Genomic DNA, 23,184 nt, shown 5'->3' with positions numbered 1-23,184 from the left:
TGATAAAAAAAAAAAAAAATAAACACACAAAATTCATTGGAAGTCATGTTGATACCCCTCCAAAAAAAAAAAAAAAACACAACAGAATGAACAGATACCTCATTTTCTATCCAGATAAATGTTTACACTCTATGATAATAACACTGTAATTATGTACCTAGACACCTTTGAAATAAAATGACATAAATCAAAAAATACAATCTACTAACCGCATATGTTTCATTAGGTGAAATGGTACAATTATTTGAGCCAGAACTGGGAGTTGAACTTGAAGTACTGAGTGCAGTAACTGTGGAACTTCCAGGAACAGTGACTGCACTTGATGTTGGAGTAGTGCCAGAAGTACTAGCTGAACCAGAAGGAACAATTGCAGATGTGGTAATGGTGGTTGAAGTGACATTGGTAAAAGGAGTAGAGGTTGTTCCTGAAGTAGTGGTGAAAGATTTGGTGGGAGTTGTTCCTGAAGTAGTGACTTCTGATAGGGTTGTTGATACAGAAGAAGGTGAGGTACTCATATATGGAGTTGAAAATGGGGAAGATGATCCCAATGTTGGCGTGCTAAAAGTGATGGTAGGTGAGGAAGTCGAAGAAAAAACAGTCCCAGTGGTACTTGATCCTGTTAAAGTAGTGACAAAATGAGAACTAGTTACTGAGAAAACACAGTGCTTTACAGAAAGATGGGAACCTGACATTTGATATTAAAAAATAGGCATTCTGAAGAGTGAAAAAATAGAACAAACAAACAAAAAAAAATAAGAAAAGGAAATTTAGATACGAAAAAGAAGAAAAAAAAAATTTAAAACATCAAGTCTGGAAGCATCTCAACAGAACATGAGGAAAAGGGAAACACAACATTTTAGGCACAGAACACCTGCATCCTCCCAAACTCCACGCAGCAAGATCTGAAATGCCAGAAACCACAGCGCGGGATGATATGAAGGACGTGAATCCACTGAGGCTGAGCAGCTGCTGCAGCAATATCTGCGCTAGACCTCAGCCAGCCCTTTAGAAACTGCTCCCCCACATATTCCCATGCTGGGCTAGGAATCTCGGGCTCACTGTGCTGCTTCATCCTTCTCTTGGGAGCACGCAAGCTCTCGCTCTGGGCCTGAATGCCACAACTGCTTTCCATTACCACTGTTAGAAACTGTTGAGGACACCCAGAGGCCTGCCTCAGAACCGGCTACCTTTGTGCTAGTACAGCGAGCCGTGAAGATATGCGTAGGAGATCCAGGAGCACTGCATACACCAGAAGAGCACAGGGCTAATGCAGCACAAGAAAGGGAAGAATGTCAGCAAAAGCAGCGTCCCAACAGCGCCTGGAACCACATGGACGCAAAAGACAAGCCCCCCTGGCCTCGCACACACCGCCTCCCGCTCAGGACGTTCTCTCCAGCTGAAGGACGAAGCCCCGCAGCAGCAAACGCAAGACTTCCACTCCCATCCCTATCTGACTCAGCCAGCCAGAGGCCCCAGGCTGCAATGGCATCCACAGAGCCCTGCGGCGTCGGGCAACAGCAGAGCTTCTGCCCAGGACCCCTGCACCCTCCTCACCTCCACACAGCCAGCCCCAGGTCAAGCACTGGGCACCAGCGCTTTTCGGGAAGCCTCAACAACTCCTCCCAGCCCTCATCCCACACAGAAAGTGCACACAAGTCGAGGTGCTCACAGACCTTCATTTCTCCCCCTACAAGGAAACCCGTGTCCCCATGGCCAGACAATTACCTTCGCTTGTCGAGGACGGTGGTGACAGGGAGGTGGTGTGTGTCGGCGTGGGCGGGGATGCGCTGCTAGTAGTCAGGGTGCTGGGGGACGTGGTCGGTGGAGGAGTAACAGACGTTGTCCCCGGGGTGCTGCTGCTGGAGGACGTCGTGCCACTGGTGGTACTGCTGGGACCTGGCGTCGGTGTTGGCGGGAGAGTGGTGGTCGACACAGGCCCAGTTGTGGTACCGGGGGGAGTGGTGCCTGTCATCGGTGTTGGCGGGAGAGTGGTGGTCGACACAGTTTCAACGGTTGTGGAGCCGGGGGGACTGGTTCCTGAGAAAACACAGTGCTTTATTGCAAACCGGCAAACGGCGGTTGGTATTAACCTCCGTGGCTTTCCAGCAACCTCAGGAAACGCCATCAAGCTTTGCAGAGGAAATGCCGACAGGAATAAAGCAGAACCAGTTCTCCGCGTGGCTCTTGCAGAAGAACGTGGGGATCACAGACAAAATCTCCTACGGCTTGCACGGCACTCAGATGCCAACGCTTGTGCAGGGAACAACAACGCTGCATGCAACAGCTCTCTGGAGCCTGAAAACTCTATACTGCACAGAAGAGCTCAGCACTCCCAAGTCCAGACGAATTCACGGAGTTCGTAGGCCAGCTCTTTGCTTCCTTCCCTATTGCTCTCACCCTATAAGCCGTGGACAGATCCCCGCTCCATGTGCGAGAAATCAGGGGGCGTGTTCACTCCAGAAGCCCTTCCTCTCTGTGGGCCTTGGCTCCACTGAGGCTGAGCAGCTGCTGCAGCAATATCTGCGCTAGACCTCAGCCAGCCCTTTGGAAACTGCTCCCCCACATATTCCCATGCTGGGCTAGGAATCTCGGGCTCACTGTGCTGCTTCATCCTTCTCTTGGGAGCACGCAAGCTCTCGCTCTGGGCCTGAATGCCACAACTGCTTTCCGTTAGCACTGTTAGAAACTGTTGAGGACACCCAGAGGCCTGCCTCAGAACCGGCTACCTTTGTGCTAGTACAGCGAGCCGTGAAGATATGCGTAGGAGATCCAGGAGCACTGCATACACCAGAAGAGCACAGGGCTAATGCAGCACAAGAAAGGGAAGAATGTCAGCAAAAGCAGCGTCCCAACAGCGCCTGGAACCACATGGACGCAAAAGACAAGCCCCCCTGGCCTCGCACACACCGCCTCCCGCTCAGGACGTTCTCTCCAGCTGAAGGACGAAGCCCCGCAGCAGCAAACGCAAGACTTCCACTCCCATCCCTATCTGACTCAGCCGGCCAGAGGCCCCAGGCTGCAACGGCATCCACAGAGCCCTGCGGCGTCGGGCAACAGCAGAGCTTCTGCCCAGGACCCCTGCACCCTCCTCACCTCCACACAGCCAGCCCCAGGTCAAGCACTGGGCACCAGCGCTTTTTGGGAAGCCTCAACAACTCCTCCCAGCCCTCATCCCACACAGAAAGTGCACACAAGTCGAGGTGCTCACAGACCTTCATTTCTCCCCCTACAAGGAAACCCGTGTCCCCATGGCCAGACAATTACCTTCGCTTGTCGAGGACGGTGGTGACAGGGAGGTGGTGTGTGTCGGCGTGGGCGGGGATGCGCTGCTAGTAGTCAGGGTGCTGGGGGACGTGGTCGGTGGAGGAGTAACAGACGTTGTCCCCGGGGTGCTGCTGCTGGAGGACGTCGTGCCACTGGTGGTACTGCTGGGACCTGGCGTCGGTGTTGGCGGGAGAGTGGTGGTCGACACAGGCCCAGTTGTGGTACCGGGGGGAGTGGTGCCTGTCATCGGTGTTGGCGGGAGAGTGGTGGTCGACACAGTTTCAACGGTTGTGGAGCCGGGGGGACTGGTTCCTGAGAAAACACAGTGCTTTATTGCAAACCGGCAAACGGCGGTTGGTATTAACCTCCGTGGCTTTCCAGCAACCTCAGGAAACGCCATCAAGCTTTGCAGAGGAAATGCCGACAGGAATAAAGCAGAACCAGTTCTCCGCGTGGCTCTTGCAGAAGAACGTGGGGATCACAGACAAAATCTCCTACGGCTTGCACGGCACTCAGATGCCAACGCTTCCGCAGGGAACAACAACGCTGCATGCAACAGCTCTCTGGAGCCTGAAAACTCTATACTGCACAGAAGAGCTCAGCACTCCCAAATCCAGACGAATTCACGGAGTTCGTAGGCCAGCTCTTTGCTTCCTTCCCTATTGCTCTCACCCTATAAGCCGTGGACAGATCCCCGCTCCATGTGCGAGAAATCAGGGGGCGTGTTCACTCCAGAAGCCCTTCCTCTCTGTGGGCCTTGGCTCCACTGAGGCTGAGCAGCTGCTGCAGCAATATCTGCGCTAGACCTCAGCCAGCCCTTTGGAAACTGCTCCCCCACATATTCCCATGCTGGGCTAGGAATCTCGGGCTCACTGTGCTGCTTCATCCTTGTCTTGGGAGCACGCAAGCTCTCGCTCGGGGCCTGAATGCCACAACTGCTTTCCGTTACCACTGTTAGAAACTGTTGAGGACACCCAGAGGCCTGCCTCAGAACCGGCTACCTTTGTGCTAGTACAGCGAGCCGTGAAGATATGCGTAGGAGATCCAGGAGCACTGCATACACCAGAAGAGCACAGGGCTAATGCAGCACAAGAAAGGGAAGAATGTCAGCAAAAGCAGCGTCCCAACAGCGCCTGGAACCACATGGACGCAAAAGACAAGCCCCCCTGGCCTCGCACACACCGCCTCCCGCTCAGGACGTTCTCTCCAGCTGAAGGACGAAGCCCCGCAGCAGCAAACGCAAGACTTCCACTCCCATCCCTATCTGACTCAGCCGGCCAGAGGCCCCAGGCTGCAACGGCATCCACAGAGCCCTGCGGCGTCGGGCAACAGCAGAGCTTCTGCCCAGGACCCCTGCACCCTCCTCACCTCCACACAGCCAGCCCCAGGTCAAGCACTGGGCACCAGCGCTTTTCGGGAAGCCTCAACAACTCCTCCCAGCCCTCATCCCACACAGAAAGTGCACACAAGTCGAGGTGCTCACAGACCTTCGTTTCTCCCCCTACAAGGAAACCCGTGTCCCCATGGCCAGACAATTACCTTCGCTTGTCGAGGACGGTGGTGACAGGGAGGTGGTGTGTGTCGGCGTGGGCGGGGATGCGCTGCTAGTAGTCAGGGTGCTGGGGGACGTGGTCGGTGGAGGAGTAACAGACGTTGTCCCCGGGGTGCTGCTGCTGGAGGACGTCGTGCCACTGGTGGTACTGCTGGGACCTGGCGTCGGTGTTGGCGGGAGAGTGGTGGTCGACACAGGCCCAGTTGTGGTACCGGGGGGAGTGGTGCCTGTCATCGGTGTTGGCGGGAGAGTGGTGGTTGACACAGTTTCAACGGTTGTGGAGCCGGGGGGACTGGTTCCTGAGAAAACACAGTGCTTTATTGCAAACCGGCAAACGGCGGTTGGTATTAACCTCCGTGGCTTTCCAGCAACCTCAGGAAACGCCATCAAGCTTTGCAGAGGAAATGCCGACAGGAATAAAGCAGAACCAGTTCTCCGCGTGGCTCTTGCAGAAGAACGTGGGGATCACAGACAAAATCTCCTACGGCTTGCACGGCACTCAGATGCCAACGCTTGCGCAGGGAACAACAACGCTGCATGCAACAGCTCTCTGGAGCCTGAAAACTCTATACTGCACAGAAGAGCTCAGCACTCCCAAGTCCAGACGAATTCACAAAGTTCGTAGGCCAGCTCTTTGCTTCCTTCCCTATTGCTCTCACCCTATAAGCCGTGGACAGATCCCCGCTCCATGTGCGAGAAATCAGGGGGCGTGTTCACTCCAGAAGCCCTTCCTCTCTGTGGGCCTTGGCTCCACTGAGGCTGAGCAGCTGCTGCAGCAATATCTGCGCTAGACCTCAGCCAGCCCTTTGGAAACTGCTCCCCCACATATTCCCATGCTGGGCTAGGAATCTCGGGCTCACTGTGCTGCTTCATCCTTCTCTTGGGAGCACGCAAGCTCTCGCTCGGGGCCTGAATGCCACAACTGCTTTCCGTTACCACTGTTAGAAACTGTTGAGGACACCCAGAGGCCTGCCTCAGAACCGGCTACCTTTGTGCTAGTACAGCGAGCCGTGAAGATATGCGTAGGAGATCCAGGAGCACTGCATACACCAGAAGAGCACAGGGCTAATGCAGCACAAGAAAGGGAAGAATGTCAGCAAAAGCAGCGTCCCAACAGCGCCTGGAACCACATGGACGCAAAAGACAAGCCCCCCTGGCCTCGCACACACCGCCTCCCGCTCAGGACGTTCTCTCCAGCTGAAGGACGAAGCCCCGCAGCAGCAAACGCAAGACTTCCACTCCCATCCCTATCTGACTCAGCCGGCCAGAGGCCCCAGGCTGCAACGGCATCCACAGAGCCCTGCGGCGTCGGGCAACAGCAGAGCTTCTGCCCAGGACCCCTGCACCCTCCTCACCTCCACACAGCCAGCCCCAGGTCAAGCACTGGGCACCAGCGCTTTTTGGGAAGCCTCAACAACTCCTCCCAGCCCTCATCCCACACAGAAAGTGCACACAAGTCGAGGTGCTCACAGACCTTCATTTCTCCCCCTACAAGGAAACCCGTGTCCCCATGGCCAGACAATTACCTTCGCTTGTCGAGGACGGTGGTGACAGGGAGGTGGTGTGTGTCGGCGTGGGCGGGGATGCGCTGCTAGTAGTCAGGGTGCTGGGGGACGTGGTCGGTGGAGGAGTAACAGACGTTGTCCCCGGGGTGCTGCTGCTGGAGGACGTCGTGCCACTGGTGGTACTGCTGGGACCTGGCGTCGGTGTTGGCGGGAGAGTGGTGGTCGACACAGGCCCAGTTGTGGTACCGGGGGGAGTGGTGCCTGTCATCGGTGTTGGCGGGAGAGTGGTGGTCGACACAGTTTCAACGGTTGTGGAGCCGGGGGGACTGGTTCCTGAGAAAACAGTGCTTTATTGCAAACCGGCAAACGGCGGTTGGTATTAACCTCCGTGGCTTTCCAGCAACCTCAGGAAACGCCATCAAGCTTTGCAGAGGAAATGCCGACAGGAATAAAGCAGAACCAGTTCTCCGCGTGGCTCTTGCAGAAGAACGTGGGGATCACAGACAAAATCTCCTACGGCTTGCACGGCACTCAGATGCCAACGCTTGCGCAGGGAACAACAACGCTGCATGCAACAGCTCTCTGGAGCCTGAAAACTCTATACTGCACAGAAGAGCTCAGCACTCCCAAGTCCAGACGAATTCACAAAGTTCGTAGGCCAGCTCTTTGCTTCCTTCCCTATTGCTCTCACCCTATAAGCCGTGGACAGATCCCCGCTCCATGTGCGAGAAATCAGGGGGCGTGTTCACTCCAGAAGCCCTTCCTCTCTGTGGGCCTTGGCTCCACTGAGGCTGAGCAGCTGCTGCAGCAATATCTGCGCTAGACCTCAGCCAGCCCTTTGGAAACTGCTCCCCCACATATTCCCATGCTGGGCTAGGAATCTCGGGCTCACTGTGCTGCTTCATCCTTGTCTTGGGAGCACGCAAGCTCTCGCTCTGGGCCTGAATGCCACAACTGCTTTCCGTTACCACTGTTAGAAACTGTTGAGGACACCCAGAGGCCTGCCTCAGAACCGGCTACCTTTGTGCTAGTACAGCGAGCCGTGAAGATATGCGTAGGAGATCCAGGAGCACTGCATACACCAGAAGAGCACAGGGCTAATGCAGCACAAGAAAGGGAAGAATGTCAGCAAAAGCAGCGTCCCAACAGCGCCTGGAACCACATGGACGCAAAAGACAAGCCCCCTGGCCTCGCACACACCACCTCCCGCTCAGGACGCTCTCTCCAGCTGAAGGACGAAGCCCCGCAGCAGCAAACGCAAGACTTCCACTCCCATCCCTATCTGACTCAGCCGGCCAGAGGCCCCACGCTGCAACGGCATCCACAGAGCCCTGTGGCGTCGGGCAACAGCAGAGCTTCTGCCCAGGACCCCTGCACCCTCCTCACCTCCACACAGCCAGCCCCAGGTCAAGCACTGGGCACCAGCGCTTTTCGGGAAGCCTCAACAACTCCTCCCAGCCCTCATCCCACACAGAAAGTGCACACAAGTCGAGGTGCTCACAGACCTTCGTTTCTCCCCCTACAAGGAAACCCGTGTCCCCATGGCCAGACAATTACCTTCGCTTGTCGAGGACGGTGGTGACAGGGAGGTGGTGTGTGTCGGCGTGGGCGGGGATGCGCTGCTAGTAGTCAGGGTGCTGGGGGACGTGGTCGGTGGAGGAGTAACAGACGTTGTCCCCGGGGTGCTGCTGCTGGAGGACGTCGTGCCACTGGTGGTACTGCTGGGACCTGGCGTCGGTGTTGGCAGGAGAGTGGTGGTCGACACAGGCCCAGTTGTGGTACCGGGGGGAGTGGTGCCTGTCATCGGTGTTGGCGGGAGAGTGGTGGTTGACACAGTTTCAACGGTTGTGGAGCCGGGGGGACTGGTTCCTGAGAAAACACAGTGCTTTATTGCAAACCGGCAAACGGCGGTTGGTATTAACCTCCGTGGCTTTCCAGCAACCTCAGGAAACGCCATCAAGCTTTGCAGAGGAAATGCCGACAGGAATAAAGCAGAACCAGTTCTCCGCGTGGCTCTTGCAGAAGAACGTGGGGATCACAGACAAAATCTCCTACGGCTTGCACGGCACTCAGATGCCAACGCTTGCGCAGGGAACAACAACGCTGCATGCAACAGCTCTCTGGAGCCTGAAAACTCTATACTGCACAGAAGAGCTCAGCACTCCCAAGTCCAGACGAATTCACAAAGTTCGTAGGCCAGCTCTTTGCTTCCTTCCCTATTGCTCTCACCCTATAAGCCGTGGACAGATCCCCGCTCCATGTGCGAGAAATCAGGGGGCGTGTTCACTCCAGAAGCCCTTCCTCTCTGTGGGCCTTGGCTCCACTGAGGCTGAGCAGCTGCTGCAGCAATATCTGCGCTAGACCTCAGCCAGCCCTTTGGAAACTGCTCCCCCACATATTCCCATGCTGGGCTAGGAATCTCGGGCTCACTGTGCTGCTTCATCCTTCTCTTGGGAGCACGCAAGCTCTCGCTCGGGGCCTGAATGCCACAACTGCTTTCCGTTACCACTGTTAGAAACTGTTGAGGACACCCAGAGGCCTGCCTCAGAACCGGCTACCTTTGTGCTAGTACAGCGAGCCGTGAAGATATGCGTAGGAGATCCAGGAGCACTGCATACACCAGAAGAGCACAGGGCTAATGCAGCACAAGAAAGGGAAGAATGTCAGCAAAAGCAGCGTCCCAACAGCGCCTGGAACCACATGGACGCAAAAGACAAGCCCCCCTGGCCTCGCACACACCGCCTCCCGCTCAGGACGTTCTCTCCAGCTGAAGGACGAAGCCCCGCAGCAGCAAACGCAAGACTTCCACTCCCATCCCTATCTGACTCAGCCGGCCAGAGGCCCCACGCTGCAACGGCATCCACAGAGCCCTGCGGCGTCGGGCAACAGCAGAGCTTCTGCCCAGGACCCCTGCACCCTCCTCACCTCCACACAGCCAGCCCCAGGTCAAGCACTGGGCACCAGCGCTTTTTGGGAAGCCTCAACAACTCCTCCCAGCCCTCATCCCACACAGAAAGTGCACACAAGTCGAGGTGCTCACAGACCTTCATTTCTCCCCCTACAAGGAAACCCGTGTCCCCATGGCCAGACAATTACCTTCGCTTGTCGAGGACGGTGGTGACAGGGAGGTGGTGTGTGTCGGCGTGGGCGGGGATGCGCTGCTAGTAGTCAGGGTGCTGGGGGACGTGGTCGGTGGAGGAGTAACAGACGTTGTCCCCGGGGTGCTGCTGCTGGAGGACGTCGTGCCACTGGTGGTACTGCTGGGACCTGGCGTCGGTGTTGGCGGGAGAGTGGTGGTCGACACAGGCCCAGTTGTGGTACCGGGGGGAGTGGTGCCTGTCATCGGTGTTGGCGGGAGAGTGGTGGTCGACACAGTTTCAACGGTTGTGGAGCCGGGGGGACTGGTTCCTGAGAAAACAGTGCTTTATTGCAAACCGGCAAACGGCGGTTGGTATTAACCTCCGTGGCTTTCCAGCAACCTCAGGAAACGCCATCAAGCTTTGCAGAGGAAATGCCGACAGGAATAAAGCAGAACCAGTTCTCCGCGTGGCTCTTGCAGAAGAACGTGGGGATCACAGACAAAATCTCCTACGGCTTGCACGGCACTCAGATGCCAACGCTTGCGCAGGGAACAACAACGCTGCATGCAACAGCTCTCTGGAGCCTGAAAACTCTATACTGCACAGAAGAGCTCAGCACTCCCAAGTCCAGACGAATTCACAAAGTTCGTAGGCCAGCTCTTTGCTTCCTTCCCTATTGCTCTCACCCTATAAGCCGTGGACAGATCCCCGCTCCATGTGCGAGAAATCAGGGGGCGTGTTCACTCCAGAAGCCCTTCCTCTCTGTGGGCCTTGGCTCCACTGAGGCTGAGCAGCTGCTGCAGCAATATCTGCGCTAGACCTCAGCCAGCCCTTTGGAAACTGCTCCCCCACATATTCCCATGCTGGGCTAGGAATCTCGGGCTCACTGTGCTGCTTCATCCTTCTCTTGGGAGCACGCAAGCTCTCGCTCTGGGCCTGAATGCCACAACTGCTTTCCGTTACCACTGTTAGAAACTGTTGAGGACACCCAGAGGCCTGCCTCAGAACCGGCTACCTTTGTGCTAGTACAGCGAGCCATGAAGATATGCGTAGGAGATCCAGGAGCACTGCATACACCAGAAGAGCACAGGGCTAATGCAGCACAAGAAAGGGAAGAATGTCAGCAAAAGCAGCGTCCCAACAGCGCCTGGAACCACATGGACGCAAAAGACAAGCCCCCTGGCCTTGCACACACCACCTCCCGCTCAGGACGCTCTCTCCAGCTGAAGGACGAAGCCCCGCAGCAGCAAACGCAAGACTTCCACTCCCATCCCTATCTGACTCAGCCGGCCAGAGGCCCCACGCTGCAACGGCATCCACAGAGCCCTGTGGCGTCGGGCAACAGCAGAGCTTCTGCCCAGGACCCCTGCACCCTCCTCACCTCCACACAGCCAGCCCCAGGTCAAGCACTGGGCACCAGCGCTTTTCGGGAAGCCTCAACAACTCCTCCCAGCCCTCATCCCACACAGAAAGTGCACACAAGTCGAGGTGCTCACAGACCTTCGTTTCTCCCCCTACAAGGAAACCCGTGTCCCCATGGCCAGACAATTACCTTCGCTTGTCGAGGACGGTGGTGACAGGGAGGTGGTGTGTGTCGGCGTGGGCGGGGATGCGCTGCTAGTAGTCAGGGTGCTGGGGGACGTGGTCGGTGGAGGAGTAACAGACGTTGTCCCCGGGGTGCTGCTGCTGGAGGACGTCGTGCCACTGGTGGTACTGCTGGGACCTGGCGTCGGTGTTGGCGGGAGAGTGGTGGTCGACACAGGCCCAGTTGTGGTACCGGGGGGAGTGGTGCCTGTCATCGGTGTTGGCGGGAGAGTGGTGGTCGACACAGTTTCAACGGTTGTGGAGCCGGGGGGACTGGTTCCTGAGAAAACACAGTGCTTTATTGCAAACCGGCAAACGGCGGTTGGTATTAACCTCCGTGGCTTTCCAGCAACCTCAGGAAACGCCATCAAGCTTTGCAGAGGAAATGCCGACAGGAATAAAGCAGAACCAGTTCTCCGCGTGGCTCTTGCAGAAGAACGTGGGGATCACAGACAAAATCTCCTACGGCTTGCACGGCACTCAGATGCCAACGCTTCTGCAGGGAACAACAACGCTGCATGCAACAGCTCTCTGGAGCCTGAAAACTCTATACTGCACAGAAGAGCTCAGCACTCCCAAGTCCAGACGAATTCACGGAGTTCGTAGGCCAGCTCTTTGCTTCCTTCCCTATTGCTCTCACCCTATAAGCCGTGGACAGATCCCCGCTCCATGTGCGAGAAATCAGGGGGCGTGTTCACTCCAGAAGCCCTTCCTCTCTGTGGGCCTTGGCTCCACTGAGGCTGAGCAGCTGCTGCAGCAATATCTGCGCTAGACCTCAGCCAGCCCTTTGGAAACTGCTCCCCCACATATTCCCATGCTGGGCTAGGAATCTCGGGCTCACTGTGCTGCTTCATCCTTCTCTTGGGAGCACGCAAGCTCTCGCTCGGGGCCTGAATGCCACAACTGCTTTCCGTTACCACTGTTAGAAACTGTTGAGGACACCCAGAGGCCTGCCTCAGAACCGGCTACCTTTGTGCTAGTACAGCGAGCCGTGAAGATATGCGTAGGAGATCCAGGAGCACTGCATACACCAGAAGAGCACAGGGCTAATGCAGCACAAGAAAGGGAAGAATGTCAGCAAAAGCAGCGTCCCAACAGCGCCTGGAACCACATGGACGCAAAAGACAAGCCCCCTGGCCTCGCACACACCGCCTCCCGCTCAGGACGTTCTCTCCAGCTGAAGGACGAAGCCCCGCAGCAGCAAACGCAAGACTTCCACTCCCATCCCTATCTGACTCAGCCGGCCAGAGGCCCCACGCTGCAACGGCATCCACAGAGCCCTGCAGTGTCGGGCAACAGCAGAGCTTCTGCCCAGGACCCCTGCACCCTCCTCACCTCCACACAGCCAGCCCCAGGTCAAGCACTGGGCACCAGCGCTTTTCGGGAAGCCTCAACAACTCCTCCCAGCCCTCATCCCACACAGAAAGTGCACACAAGTCGAGGTGCTCACAGACCTTCGTTTCTCCCCCTACAAGGAAACCCGTGTCCCCATGGCCAGACAATTACCTTCGCTTGTCGAGGACGGTGGTGACAGGGAGGTGGTGTGTGTCGGCGTGGGCGGGGATGCGCTGCTAGTAGTCAGGGTGCTGGGGGACGTGGTCGGTGGAGGAGTAACAGACGTTGTCCCCGGGGTGCTGCTGCTGGAGGACGTCGTGCCACTGGTGGTACTGCTGGGACCTGGCGTCGGTGTTGGCGGGAGAGTGGTGGTCGACACAGGCCCAGTTGTGGTACCGGGGGGAGTGGTGCCTGTCATCGGTGTTGGCGGGAGAGTGGTGGTTGACACAGTTTCAACGATTGTGGAGCCGGGGGGACTGGTTCCTGAGAAAACACAGTGCTTTATTGCAAACCGGCAAACGGCGGTTGGTATTAACCTCCGTGGCTTTCCAGCAACCTCAGGAAACGCCATCAAGCTTTGCAGAGGAAATGCCGACAGGAATAAAGCAGAACCAGTTCTCCGCGTGGCTCTTGCAGAAGAACGTGGGGATCACAGACAAAATCTCCTACGGCTTGCACGGCACTCAGATGCCAACGCTTGCGCAGGGAACCATGCTGCATGCAACAGCTCTCTGGAGCCTGAAAACTCTATACTGCACAGAAGAGCTCAGCACTCCCAAGTCCAGACGAATTCACAAAGTTCGTAGGCCAGCTCTTTGCTTCCTTCCCTATTGCTCTCACCCTATAAGCCGTGGACAGATCCCCGCTCCATGTGCGAGAAATCAGGGGGCGTGTTCACTCCAGAAGCCCTTCCTCTCTGTGGGCCTTGGCTCCACTGAGGCTGAGCAGCTGCTGCAGCAATATCTGCGCTAGACCTCAGCCAGCCCTTTGGAAACTGCTCCCCCACATATTCCCATGCTGGGCTAGGAATCTCGGGCTCACTGTGCTGCTTCATCCTTCTCTTGGGAGCACGCAAGCTCTCGCTCTGGGCCTGAATGCCACAACTGCTTTCCATTACCACTGTTAGAAACTGTTGAGGACACCCAGAGGCCTGCCTCAGAACCGGCTACCTTTGTGCTAGTACAGCGAGCCGTGAAGATATGCGTAGGAGATCCAGGAGCACTGCATACACCAGAAGAGCACAGGGCTAATGCAGCACAAGAAAGGGAAGAATGTCAGCAAAAGCAGCGTCCCAACAGCGCCTGGAACCACATGGACGCAAAAGACAAGCCCCCTGGCCTCGCACACACCACCTCCCGCTCAGGACGTTCTCTCCAGCTGAAGGACGAAGCCCCGCAGCAGCAAACGCAAGACTTCCACTCCCATCCCTATCTGACTCAGCCGGCCAGAGGCCCCAGGCTGCAACGGCATCCACAGAGCCCTGCGGCGTCGGGCAACAGCAGAGCTTCTGCCCAGGACCCCTGCACCCTCCTCACCTCCACACAGCCAGCCCCAGGTCAAGCACTGGGCACCAGCGCTTTTCGGGAAGCCTCAACAACTCCTCCCAGCCCTCATCCCACACAGAAAGTGCACACAAGTCGAGGTGCTCACAGACCTTCATTTCTCCCCCTACAAGGAAACCCGTGTCCCCATGGCCAGACAATTACCTTCGCTTGTCGAGGACGGTGGTGACAGGGAGGTGGTGTGTGTCGGCGTGGGCGGGGATGCGCTGCTAGTAGTCAGGGTGCTGGGGGACGTGGTCGGTGGAGGAGTAACAGACGTTGTCCCCGGGGTGCTGCTGCTGGAGGACGTCGTGCCACTGGTGGTACTGCTGGGACCTGGCGTCGGTGTTGGCGGGAGAGTGGTGGTCGACACAGGCCCAGTTGTGGTACCGGGGGGAGTGGTGCCTGTCATCGGTGTTGGCGGGAGAGTGGTGGTCGACACAGTTTCAACGGTTGTGGAGCCGGGGGGACTGGTTCCTGAGAAAACACAGTGCTTTATTGCAAACCGGCAAACGGCGGTTGGTATTAACCTCCGTGGCTTTCCAGCAACCTCAGGAAACGCCATCAAGCTTTGCAGAGGAAATGCCGACAGGAATAAAGCAGAACCAGTTCTCCGCGTGGCTCTTGCAGAAGAACGTGGGGATCACAGACAAAATCTCCTACGGCTTGCACGGCACTCAGATGCCAACGCTTCCGCAGGGAACAACAACGCTGCATGCAACAGCTCTCTGGAGCCTGAAAACTCTATACTGCACAGAAGGGGTCAGCACTCCCAAATCCAGACGAATTCACGGAGTTCGTAGGCCAGCTCTTTGCTTCCTTCCCTATTGCTCTCACCCTATAAGCCGTGGACAGATCCCCGCTCCATGTGCGAGAAATCAGGGGGCGTGTTCACTCCAGAAGCCCTTCCTCTCTGTGGGCCTTGGCTCCACTGAGGCTGAGCAGCTGCTGCAGCAATATCTGCGCTAGACCTCAGCCAGCCCTTTGGAAACTGCTCCCCCACATATTCCCATGCTGGGCTAGGAATCTCGGGCTCACTGTGCTGCTTCATCCTTGTCTTGGGAGCACGCAAGCTCTCGCTCTGGGCCTGAATGCCACAACTGCTTTCCGTTACCACTGTTAGAAACTGTTGAGGACACCCAGAGGCCTGCCTCAGAACCGGCTACCTTTGTGCTAGTACAGCGAGCCGTGAAGATATGCGTAGGAGATCCAGGAGCACTGCATACACCAGAAGAGCACAGGGCTAATGCAGCACAAGAAAGGGAAGAATGTCAGCAAAAGCAGCGTCCCAACAGCGCCTGGAACCACATGGACGCAAAAGACAAGCCCCCTGGCCTCGCACACACCACCTCCCGCTCAGGACGCTCTCTCCAGCTGAAGGACGAAGCCCCGCAGCAGCAAACGCAAGACTTCCACTCCCATCCCTATCTGACTCAGCCGGCCAGAGGCCCCAGGCTGCAACGGCATCCACAGAGCCCTGCGGTGTCGGGCAACAGCAGAGCTTCTGCCCAGGACCCCTGCACCCTCCTCACCTCCACACAGCCAGCCCCAGGTCAAGCACTGGGCACCAGCGCTTTTCGGGAAGCCTCAACAACTCCTCCCAGCCCTCATCCCACACAGAAAGTGCACACAAGTCGAGGTGCTCACAGACCTTCATTTCTCCCCCTACAAGGAAACCCGTGTCCCCATGGCCAGACAATTACCTTCGCTTGTCGAGGACGGTGGTGACAGGGAGGTGGTGTGTGTCGGCGTGGGCGGGGATGCGCTGCTAGTAGTCAGGGTGCTGGGGGACGTGGTCGGTGGAGGAGTAACAGACGTTGTCCCCGGGGTGCTGCTGCTGGAGGACGTCGTGCCACTGGTGGTACTGCTGGGACCTGGCGTCGGTGTTGGCGGGAGAGTGGTGGTCGACACAGGCCCAGTTGTGGTACCGGGGGGAGTGGTGCCTGTCATCGGTGTTGGCGGGAGAGTGGTGGTCGACACAGTTTCAACGGTTGTGGAGCCGGGGGGACTGGTTCCTGAGAAAACACAGTGCTTTATTGCAAACCGGCAAACGGCGGTTGGTATTAACCTCCGTGGCTTTCCAGCAACCTCAGGAAACGCCATCAAGCTTTGCAGAGGAAATGCCGACAGGAATAAAGCAGAACCAGTTCTCCGCGTGGCTCTTGCAGAAGAACGTGGGGATCACAGACAAAATCTCCTACGGCTTGCACGGCACTCAGATGCCAACGCTTCTGCAGGGAACAACAACGCTGCATGCAACAGCTCTCTGGAGCCTGAAAACTCTATACTGCACAGAAGAGCTCAGCACTCCCAAATCCAGACGAATTCACGGAGTTCGTAGGCCAGCTCTTTGCTTCCTTCCCTATTGCTCTCACCCTATAAGCCGTGGACAGATCCCCGCTCCATGTGCGAGAAATCAGGGGGCGTGTTCACTCCAGAAGCCCTTCCTCTCTGTGGGCCTTGGCTCCACTGAGGCTGAGCAGCTGCTGCAGCAATATCTGCGCTAGACCTCAGCCAGCCCTTTGGAAACTGCTCCCCCACATATTCCCATGCTGGGCTAGGAATCTCGGGCTCACTGTGCTGCTTCATCCTTGTCTTGTGAGCACGCAAGCTCTCGCTCTGGGCCTGAATGCCACAACTGCTTTCCGTTACCACTGTTAGAAACTGTTGAGGACACCCAGAGGCCTGCCTCAGAACCGGCTACCTTTGTGCTAGTACAGCGAGCCGTGAAGATATGCGTAGGAGATCCAGGAGCACTGCATACACCAGAAGAGCACAGGGCTAATGCAGCACAAGAAAGGGAAGAATGTCAGCAAAAGCAGCGTCCCAACAGCGCCTGGAACCACATGGACGCAAAAGACAAGCCCCCTGGCCTCGCACACACCACCTCCCGCTCAGGACGCTCTCTCCAGCTGAAGGACGAAGCCCCGCAGCAGCAAACGCAAGACTTCCACTCCCATCCCTATCTGACTCAGCCGGCCAGAGGCCCCAGGCTGCAACGGCATCCACAGAGCCCTGCGGCGTCGGGCAACAGCAGAGCTTCTGCCCAGGACCCCTGCACCCTCCTCACCTCCACACAGCCAGCCCCAGGTCAAGCACTGGGCACCAGCGCTTTTCGGGAAGCCTCAACAACTCCTCCCAGCCCTCATCCCACACAGAAAGTGCACACAAGTCGAGGTGCTCACAGACCTTCATTTCTCCCCCTACAAGGAAACCCGTGTCCCCATGGCCAGACAATTACCTTCGCTTGTCGAGGACGGTGGTGACAGGGAGGTGGTGTGTGTCGGCGTGGGCGGGGATGCGCTGCTAGTAGTCAGGGTGCTGGGGGACGTGGTCGGTGGAGGAGTAACAGACGTTGTCCCCGGGGTGCTGCTGCTGGAGGACGTCGTGCCACTGGTGGTACTGCTGGGACCTGGCGTCGGTGTTGGCGGGAGAGTGGTGGTCGACACAGGCCCAGTTGTGGTACCGGGGGGAGTGGTGCCTGTCATCGGTGTTGGCGGGAGAGTGGTGGTCGACACAGTTTCAACGGTTGTGGAGCCGGGGGGACTGGTTCCTGAGAAAACACAGTGCTTTATTGCAAACCGGCAAACGGCGGTTGGTATTAACCTCCGTGGCTTTCCAGCAACCTCAGGAAACGCCATCAAGCTTTGCAGAGGAAATGCCGACAGGAATAAAGCAGAACCAGTTCTCCGCGTGGCTCTTGCAGAAGAACGTGGGGATCACAGACAAAATCTCCTACGGCTTGCACGGCACTCAGATGCCAACGCTTCTGCAGGGAACAACAACGCTGCATGCAACAGCTCTCTGGAGCCTGAAAACTCTATACTGCACAGAAGAGCTCAGCACTCCCAAATCCAGACGAATTCACGGAGTTCGTAGGCCAGCTCTTTGCTTCCTTCCCTATTGCTCTCACCCTATAAGCCGTGGACAGATCCCCGCTCCATGTGCGAGAAATCAGGGGGCGTGTTCACTCCAGAAGCCCTTCCTCTCTGTGGGCCTTGGCTCCACTGAGGCTGAGCAGCTGCTGCAGCAATATCTGCGCTAGACCTCAGCCAGCCCTTTGGAAACTGCTCCCCCACATATTCCCATGCTGGGCTAGGAATCTCGGGCTCACTGTGCTGCTTCATCCTTCTCTTGGGAGCACGCAAGCTCTCGCTCTGGGCCTGAATGCCACAACTGCTTTCCGTTACCACTGTTAGAAACTGTTGAGGACACCCAGAGGCCTGCCTCAGAACCGGCTACCTTTGTGCTAGTACAGCGAGCCGTGAAGATATGCGTAGGAGATCCAGGAGCACTGCATACACCAGAAGAGCACAGGGCTAATGCAGCACAAGAAAGGGAAGAATGTCAGCAAAAGCAGCGTCCCAACAGCGCCTGGAACCACATGGACGCAAAAGACAAGCCCCCCTGGCCTCGCACACACCGCCTCCCGCTCAGGACGTTCTCTCCAGCTGAAGGACGAAGCCCCGCAGCAGCAAACGCAAGACTTCCACTCCCATCCCTATCTGACTCAGCCGGCCAGAGGCCCCACGCTGCAACGGCATCCACAGAGCCCTGCGGCGTCGGGCAACAGCAGAGCTTCTGCCCAGGACCCCTGCACCCTCCTCACCTCCACACAGCCAGCCCCAGGTCAAGCACTGGGCACCAGCGCTTTTCGGGAAGCCTCAACAACTCCTCCCAGCCCTCATCCCACACAGAAAGTGCACACAAGTCGAGGTGCTCACAGACCTTCATTTCTCCCCCTACAAGGAAACCCGTGTCCCCATGGCCAGACAATTACCTTCGCTTGTCGAGGACGGTGGTGACAGGGAGGTGGTGTGTGTCGGCGTGGGCGGGGATGCGCTGCTAGTAGTCAGGGTGCTGGGGGACGTGGTCGGTGGAGGAGTAACAGACGTTGTCCCCGGGGTGCTGCTGCTGGAGGACGTCGTGCCACTGGTGGTACTGCTGGGACCTGGCGTCGGTGTTGGCGGGAGAGTGGTGGTCGACACAGGCCCAGTTGTGGTACCGGGGGGAGTGGTGCCTGTCATCGGTGTTGGCGGGAGAGTGGTGGTCGACACAGTTTCAACGGTTGTGGAGCCGGGGGGACTGGTTCCTGAGAAAACACAGTGCTTTATTGCAAACCGGCAAACGGCGGTTGGTATTAACCTCCGTGGCTTTCCAGCAACCTCAGGAAACGCCATCAAGCTTTGCAGAGGAAATGCCGACAGGAATAAAGCAGAACCAGTTCTCCGCGTGGCTCTTGCAGAAGAACGTGGGGATCACAGACAAAATCTCCTACGGCTTGCACGGCACTCAGATGCCAACGCTTCCGCAGGGAACAACAACGCTGCATGCAACAGCTCTCTGGAGCCTGAAAACTCTATACTGCACAGAAGGGGTCAGCACTCCCAAATCCAGACGAATTCACGGAGTTCGTAGGCCAGCTCTTTGCTTCCTTCCCTATTGCTCTCACCCTATAAGCCGTGGACAGATCCCCGCTCCATGTGCGAGAAATCAGGGGGCGTGTTCACTCCAGAAGCCCTTCCTCTCTGTGGGCCTTGGCTCCACTGAGGCTGAGCAGCTGCTGCAGCAATATCTGCGCTAGACCTCAGCCAGCCCTTTGGAAACTGCTCCCCCACATATTCCCATGCTGGGCTAGGAATCTCGGGCTCACTGTGCTGCTTCATCCTTGTCTTGGGAGCACGCAAGCTCTCGCTCGGGGCCTGAATGCCACAACTGCTTTCCGTTACCACTGTTAGAAACTGTTGAGGACACCCAGAGGCCTGCCTCAGAACCGGCTACCTTTGTGCTAGTACAGCGAGCCGTGAAGATATGCGTAGGAGATCCAGGAGCACTGCATACACCAGAAGAGCACAGGGCTAATGCAGCACAAGAAAGGGAAGAATGTCAGCAAAAGCAGCGTCCCAACAGCGCCTGGAACCACATGGACGCAAAAGACAAGCCCCCTGGCCTCGCACACACCACCTCCCGCTCAGGACGCTCTCTCCAGCTGAAGGACGAAGCCCCGCAGCAGCAAACGCAAGACTTCCACTCCCATCCCTATCTGACTCAGCCGGCCAGAGGCCCCACGCTGCAACGGCATCCACAGAGCCCTGCGGTGTCGGGCAACAGCAGAGCTTCTGCCCAGGACCCCTGCACCCTCCTCACCTCCACACAGCCAGCCCCAGGTCAAGCACTGGGCACCAGCGCTTTTCGGGAAGCCTCAACAACTCCTCCCAGCCCTCATCCCACACAGAAAGTGCACACAAGTCGAGGTGCTCACAGACCTTCATTTCTCCCCCTACAAGGAAACCCGTGTCCCCATGGCCAGACAATTACCTTCGCTTGTCGAGGACGGTGGTGACAGGGAGGTGGTGTGTGTCGGCGTGGGCGGGGATGCGCTGCTAGTAGTCAGGGTGCTGGGGGACGTGGTCGGTGGAGGAGTAACAGACGTTGTCCCCGGGGTGCTGCTGCTGGAGGACGTCGTGCCACTGGTGGTACTGCTGGGACCTGGCGTCGGTGTTGGCGGGAGAGTGGTGGTCGACACAGGCCCAGTTGTGGTACCGGGGGGAGTGGTGCCTGTCATCGGTGTTGGCGGGAGAGTGGTGGTCGACACAGTTTCAACGGTTGTGGAGCCGGGGGGACTGGTTCCTGAGAAAACACAGTGCTTTATTGCAAACCGGCAAACGGCGGTTGGTATTAACCTCCGTGGCTTTCCAGCAACCTCAGGAAACGCCATCAAGCTTTGCAGAGGAAATGCCGACAGGAATAAAGCAGAACCAGTTCTCCGCGTGGCTCTTGCAGAAGAACGTGGGGATCACAGACAAAATCTCCTACGGCTTGCACGGCACTCAGATGCCAACGCTTCTGCAGGGAACAACAACGCTGCATGCAACAGCTCTCTGGAGCCTGAAAACTCTATACTGCACAGAAGAGCTCAGCACTCCCAAATCCAGACGAATTCACGGAGTTCGTAGGCCAGCTCTTTGCTTCCTTCCCTATTGCTCTCACCCTATAAGCCGTGGACAGATCCCCGCTCCATGTGCGAGAAATCAGGGGGCGTGTTCACTCCAGAAGCCCTTCCTCTCTGTGGGCCTTGGCTCCACTGAGGCTGAGCAGCTGCTGCAGCAATATCTGCGCTAGACCTCAGCCAGCCCTTTGGAAACTGCTCCCCCACATATTCCCATGCTGGGCTAGGAATCTCGGGCTCACTGTGCTGCTTCATCCTTGTCTTGTGAGCACGCAAGCTCTCGCTCTGGGCCTGAATGCCACAACTGCTTTCCGTTACCACTGTTAGAAACTGTTGAGGACACCCAGAGGCCTGCCTCAGAACCGGCTACCTTTGTGCTAGTACAGCGAGCCGTGAAGATATGCGTAGGAGATCCAGGAGCACTGCATACACCAGAAGAGCACAGGGCTAATGCAGCACAAGAAAGGGAAGAATGTCAGCAAAAGCAGCGTCCCAACAGCGCCTGGAACCACATGGACGCAAAAGACAAGCCCCCTGGCCTCGCACACACCACCTCCCGCTCAGGACGCTCTCTCCAGCTGAAGGACGAAGCCCCGCAGCAGCAAACGCAAGACTTCCACTCCCATCCCTATCTGACTCAGCCGGCCAGAGGCCCCAGGCTGCAACGGCATCCACAGAGCCCTGCGGCGTCGGGCAACAGCAGAGCTTCTGCCCAGGACCCCTGCACCCTCCTCACCTCCACACAGCCAGCCCCAGGTCAAGCACTGGGCACCAGCGCTTTTCGGGAAGCCTCAACAACTCCTCCCAGCCCTCATCCCACACAGAAAGTGCACACAAGTCGAGGTGCTCACAGACCTTCATTTCTCCCCCTACAAGGAAACCCGTGTCCCCATGGCCAGACAATTACCTTCGCTTGTCGAGGACGGTGGTGACAGGGAGGTGGTGTGTGTCGGCGTGGGCGGGGATGCGCTGCTAGTAGTCAGGGTGCTGGGGGACGTGGTCGGTGGAGGAGTAACAGACGTTGTCCCCGGGGTGCTGCTGCTGGAGGACGTCGTGCCACTGGTGGTACTGCTGGGACCTGGCGTCGGTGTTGGCGGGAGAGTGGTGGTCGACACAGGCCCAGTTGTGGTACCGGGGGGAGTGGTGCCTGTCATCGGTGTTGGCGGGAGAGTGGTGGTCGACACAGTTTCAACGGTTGTGGAGCCGGGGGGACTGGTTCCTGAGAAAACACAGTGCTTTATTGCAAACCGGCAAACGGCGGTTGGTATTAACCTCCGTGGCTTTCCAGCAACCTCAGGAAACGCCATCAAGCTTTGCAGAGGAAATGCCGACAGGAATAAAGCAGAACCAGTTCTCCGCGTGGCTCTTGCAGAAGAACGTGGGGATCACAGACAAAATCTCCTACGGCTTGCACGGCACTCAGATGCCAACGCTTCTGCAGGGAACAACAACGCTGCATGCAACAGCTCTCTGGAGCCTGAAAACTCTATACTGCACAGAAGAGCTCAGCACTCCCAAATCCAGACGAATTCACGGAGTTCGTAGGCCAGCTCTTTGCTTCCTTCCCTATTGCTCTCACCCTATAAGCCGTGGACAGATCCCCGCTCCATGTGCGAGAAATCAGGGGGCGTGTTCACTCCAGAAGCCCTTCCTCTCTGTGGGCCTTGGCTCCACTGAGGCTGAGCAGCTGCTGCAGCAATATCTGCGCTAGACCTCAGCCAGCCCTTTGGAAACTGCTCCCCCACATATTCCCATGCTGGGCTAGGAATCTCGGGCTCACTGTGCTGCTTCATCCTTGTCTTGTGAGCACGCAAGCTCTCGCTCTGGGCCTGAATGCCACAACTGCTTTCCGTTACCACTGTTAGAAACTGTTGAGGACACCCAGAGGCCTGCCTCAGAACCGGCTACCTTTGTGCTAGTACAGCGAGCCGTGAAGATATGCGTAGGAGATCCAGGAGCACTGCATACACCAGAAGAGCACAGGGCTAATGCAGCACAAGAAAGGGAAGAATGTCAGCAAAAGCAGCGTCCCAACAGCGCCTGGAACCACATGGACGCAAAAGACAAGCCCCCTGGCCTCGCACACACCACCTCCCGCTCAGGACGCTCTCTCCAGCTGAAGGACGAAGCCCCGCAGCAGCAAACGCAAGACTTCCACTCCCATCCCTATCTGACTCAGCCGGCCAGAGGCCCCAGGCTGCAACGGCATCCACAGAGCCCTGCGGCGTCGGGCAACAGCAGAGCTTCTGCCCAGGACCCCTGCACCCTCCTCACCTCCACACAGCCAGCCCCAGGTCAAGCACTGGGCACCAGCGCTTTTCGGGAAGCCTCAACAACTCCTCCCAGCCCTCATCCCACACAGAAAGTGCACACA

The 23,184-nt window shown here is 57.3% G+C and overlaps 1 protein-coding gene across 1 annotated transcript in view; it reads right to left on the bottom strand.

Moving 5' to 3' along the window:
• Window positions 1-23,184, bottom strand: part of MUC2 (mucin 2, oligomeric mucus/gel-forming) — a 79,314-nt gene that overhangs the window by 12,906 nt on the left and 43,224 nt on the right. The window contains exons 44-58 of the mRNA XM_068684173.1: window positions 21,718-22,029; window positions 20,180-20,491; window positions 18,642-18,953; window positions 17,103-17,414; window positions 15,565-15,876; window positions 14,027-14,338; window positions 12,492-12,803; window positions 10,954-11,265; window positions 9,418-9,729; window positions 7,879-8,190; window positions 6,343-6,654; window positions 4,804-5,115; window positions 3,265-3,576; window positions 1,726-2,037; window positions 210-616 (exon numbers count right to left, since the gene is read on the bottom strand). Of these exons, the coding sequence (XP_068540274.1) occupies window positions 210-616; window positions 1,726-2,037; window positions 3,265-3,576; window positions 4,804-5,115; window positions 6,343-6,654; window positions 7,879-8,190; window positions 9,418-9,729; window positions 10,954-11,265; window positions 12,492-12,803; window positions 14,027-14,338; window positions 15,565-15,876; window positions 17,103-17,414; window positions 18,642-18,953; window positions 20,180-20,491; window positions 21,718-22,029 (4,775 nt within the window). The remainder of the gene's footprint in view (window positions 1-209; window positions 617-1,725; window positions 2,038-3,264; window positions 3,577-4,803; window positions 5,116-6,342; window positions 6,655-7,878; window positions 8,191-9,417; window positions 9,730-10,953; window positions 11,266-12,491; window positions 12,804-14,026; window positions 14,339-15,564; window positions 15,877-17,102; window positions 17,415-18,641; window positions 18,954-20,179; window positions 20,492-21,717; window positions 22,030-23,184) is intronic.

Source organism: Anas acuta, chromosome 5 (genome assembly GCF_963932015.1).
Source record: "Anas acuta chromosome 5, bAnaAcu1.1, whole genome shotgun sequence".
Classification (NCBI taxonomy): domain Eukaryota; kingdom Metazoa; phylum Chordata; class Aves; order Anseriformes; family Anatidae; genus Anas; species Anas acuta.
Note: the sequence above shows the minus strand (reverse complement) of the source record. Positions and strands in the feature narration are given on the sequence as shown.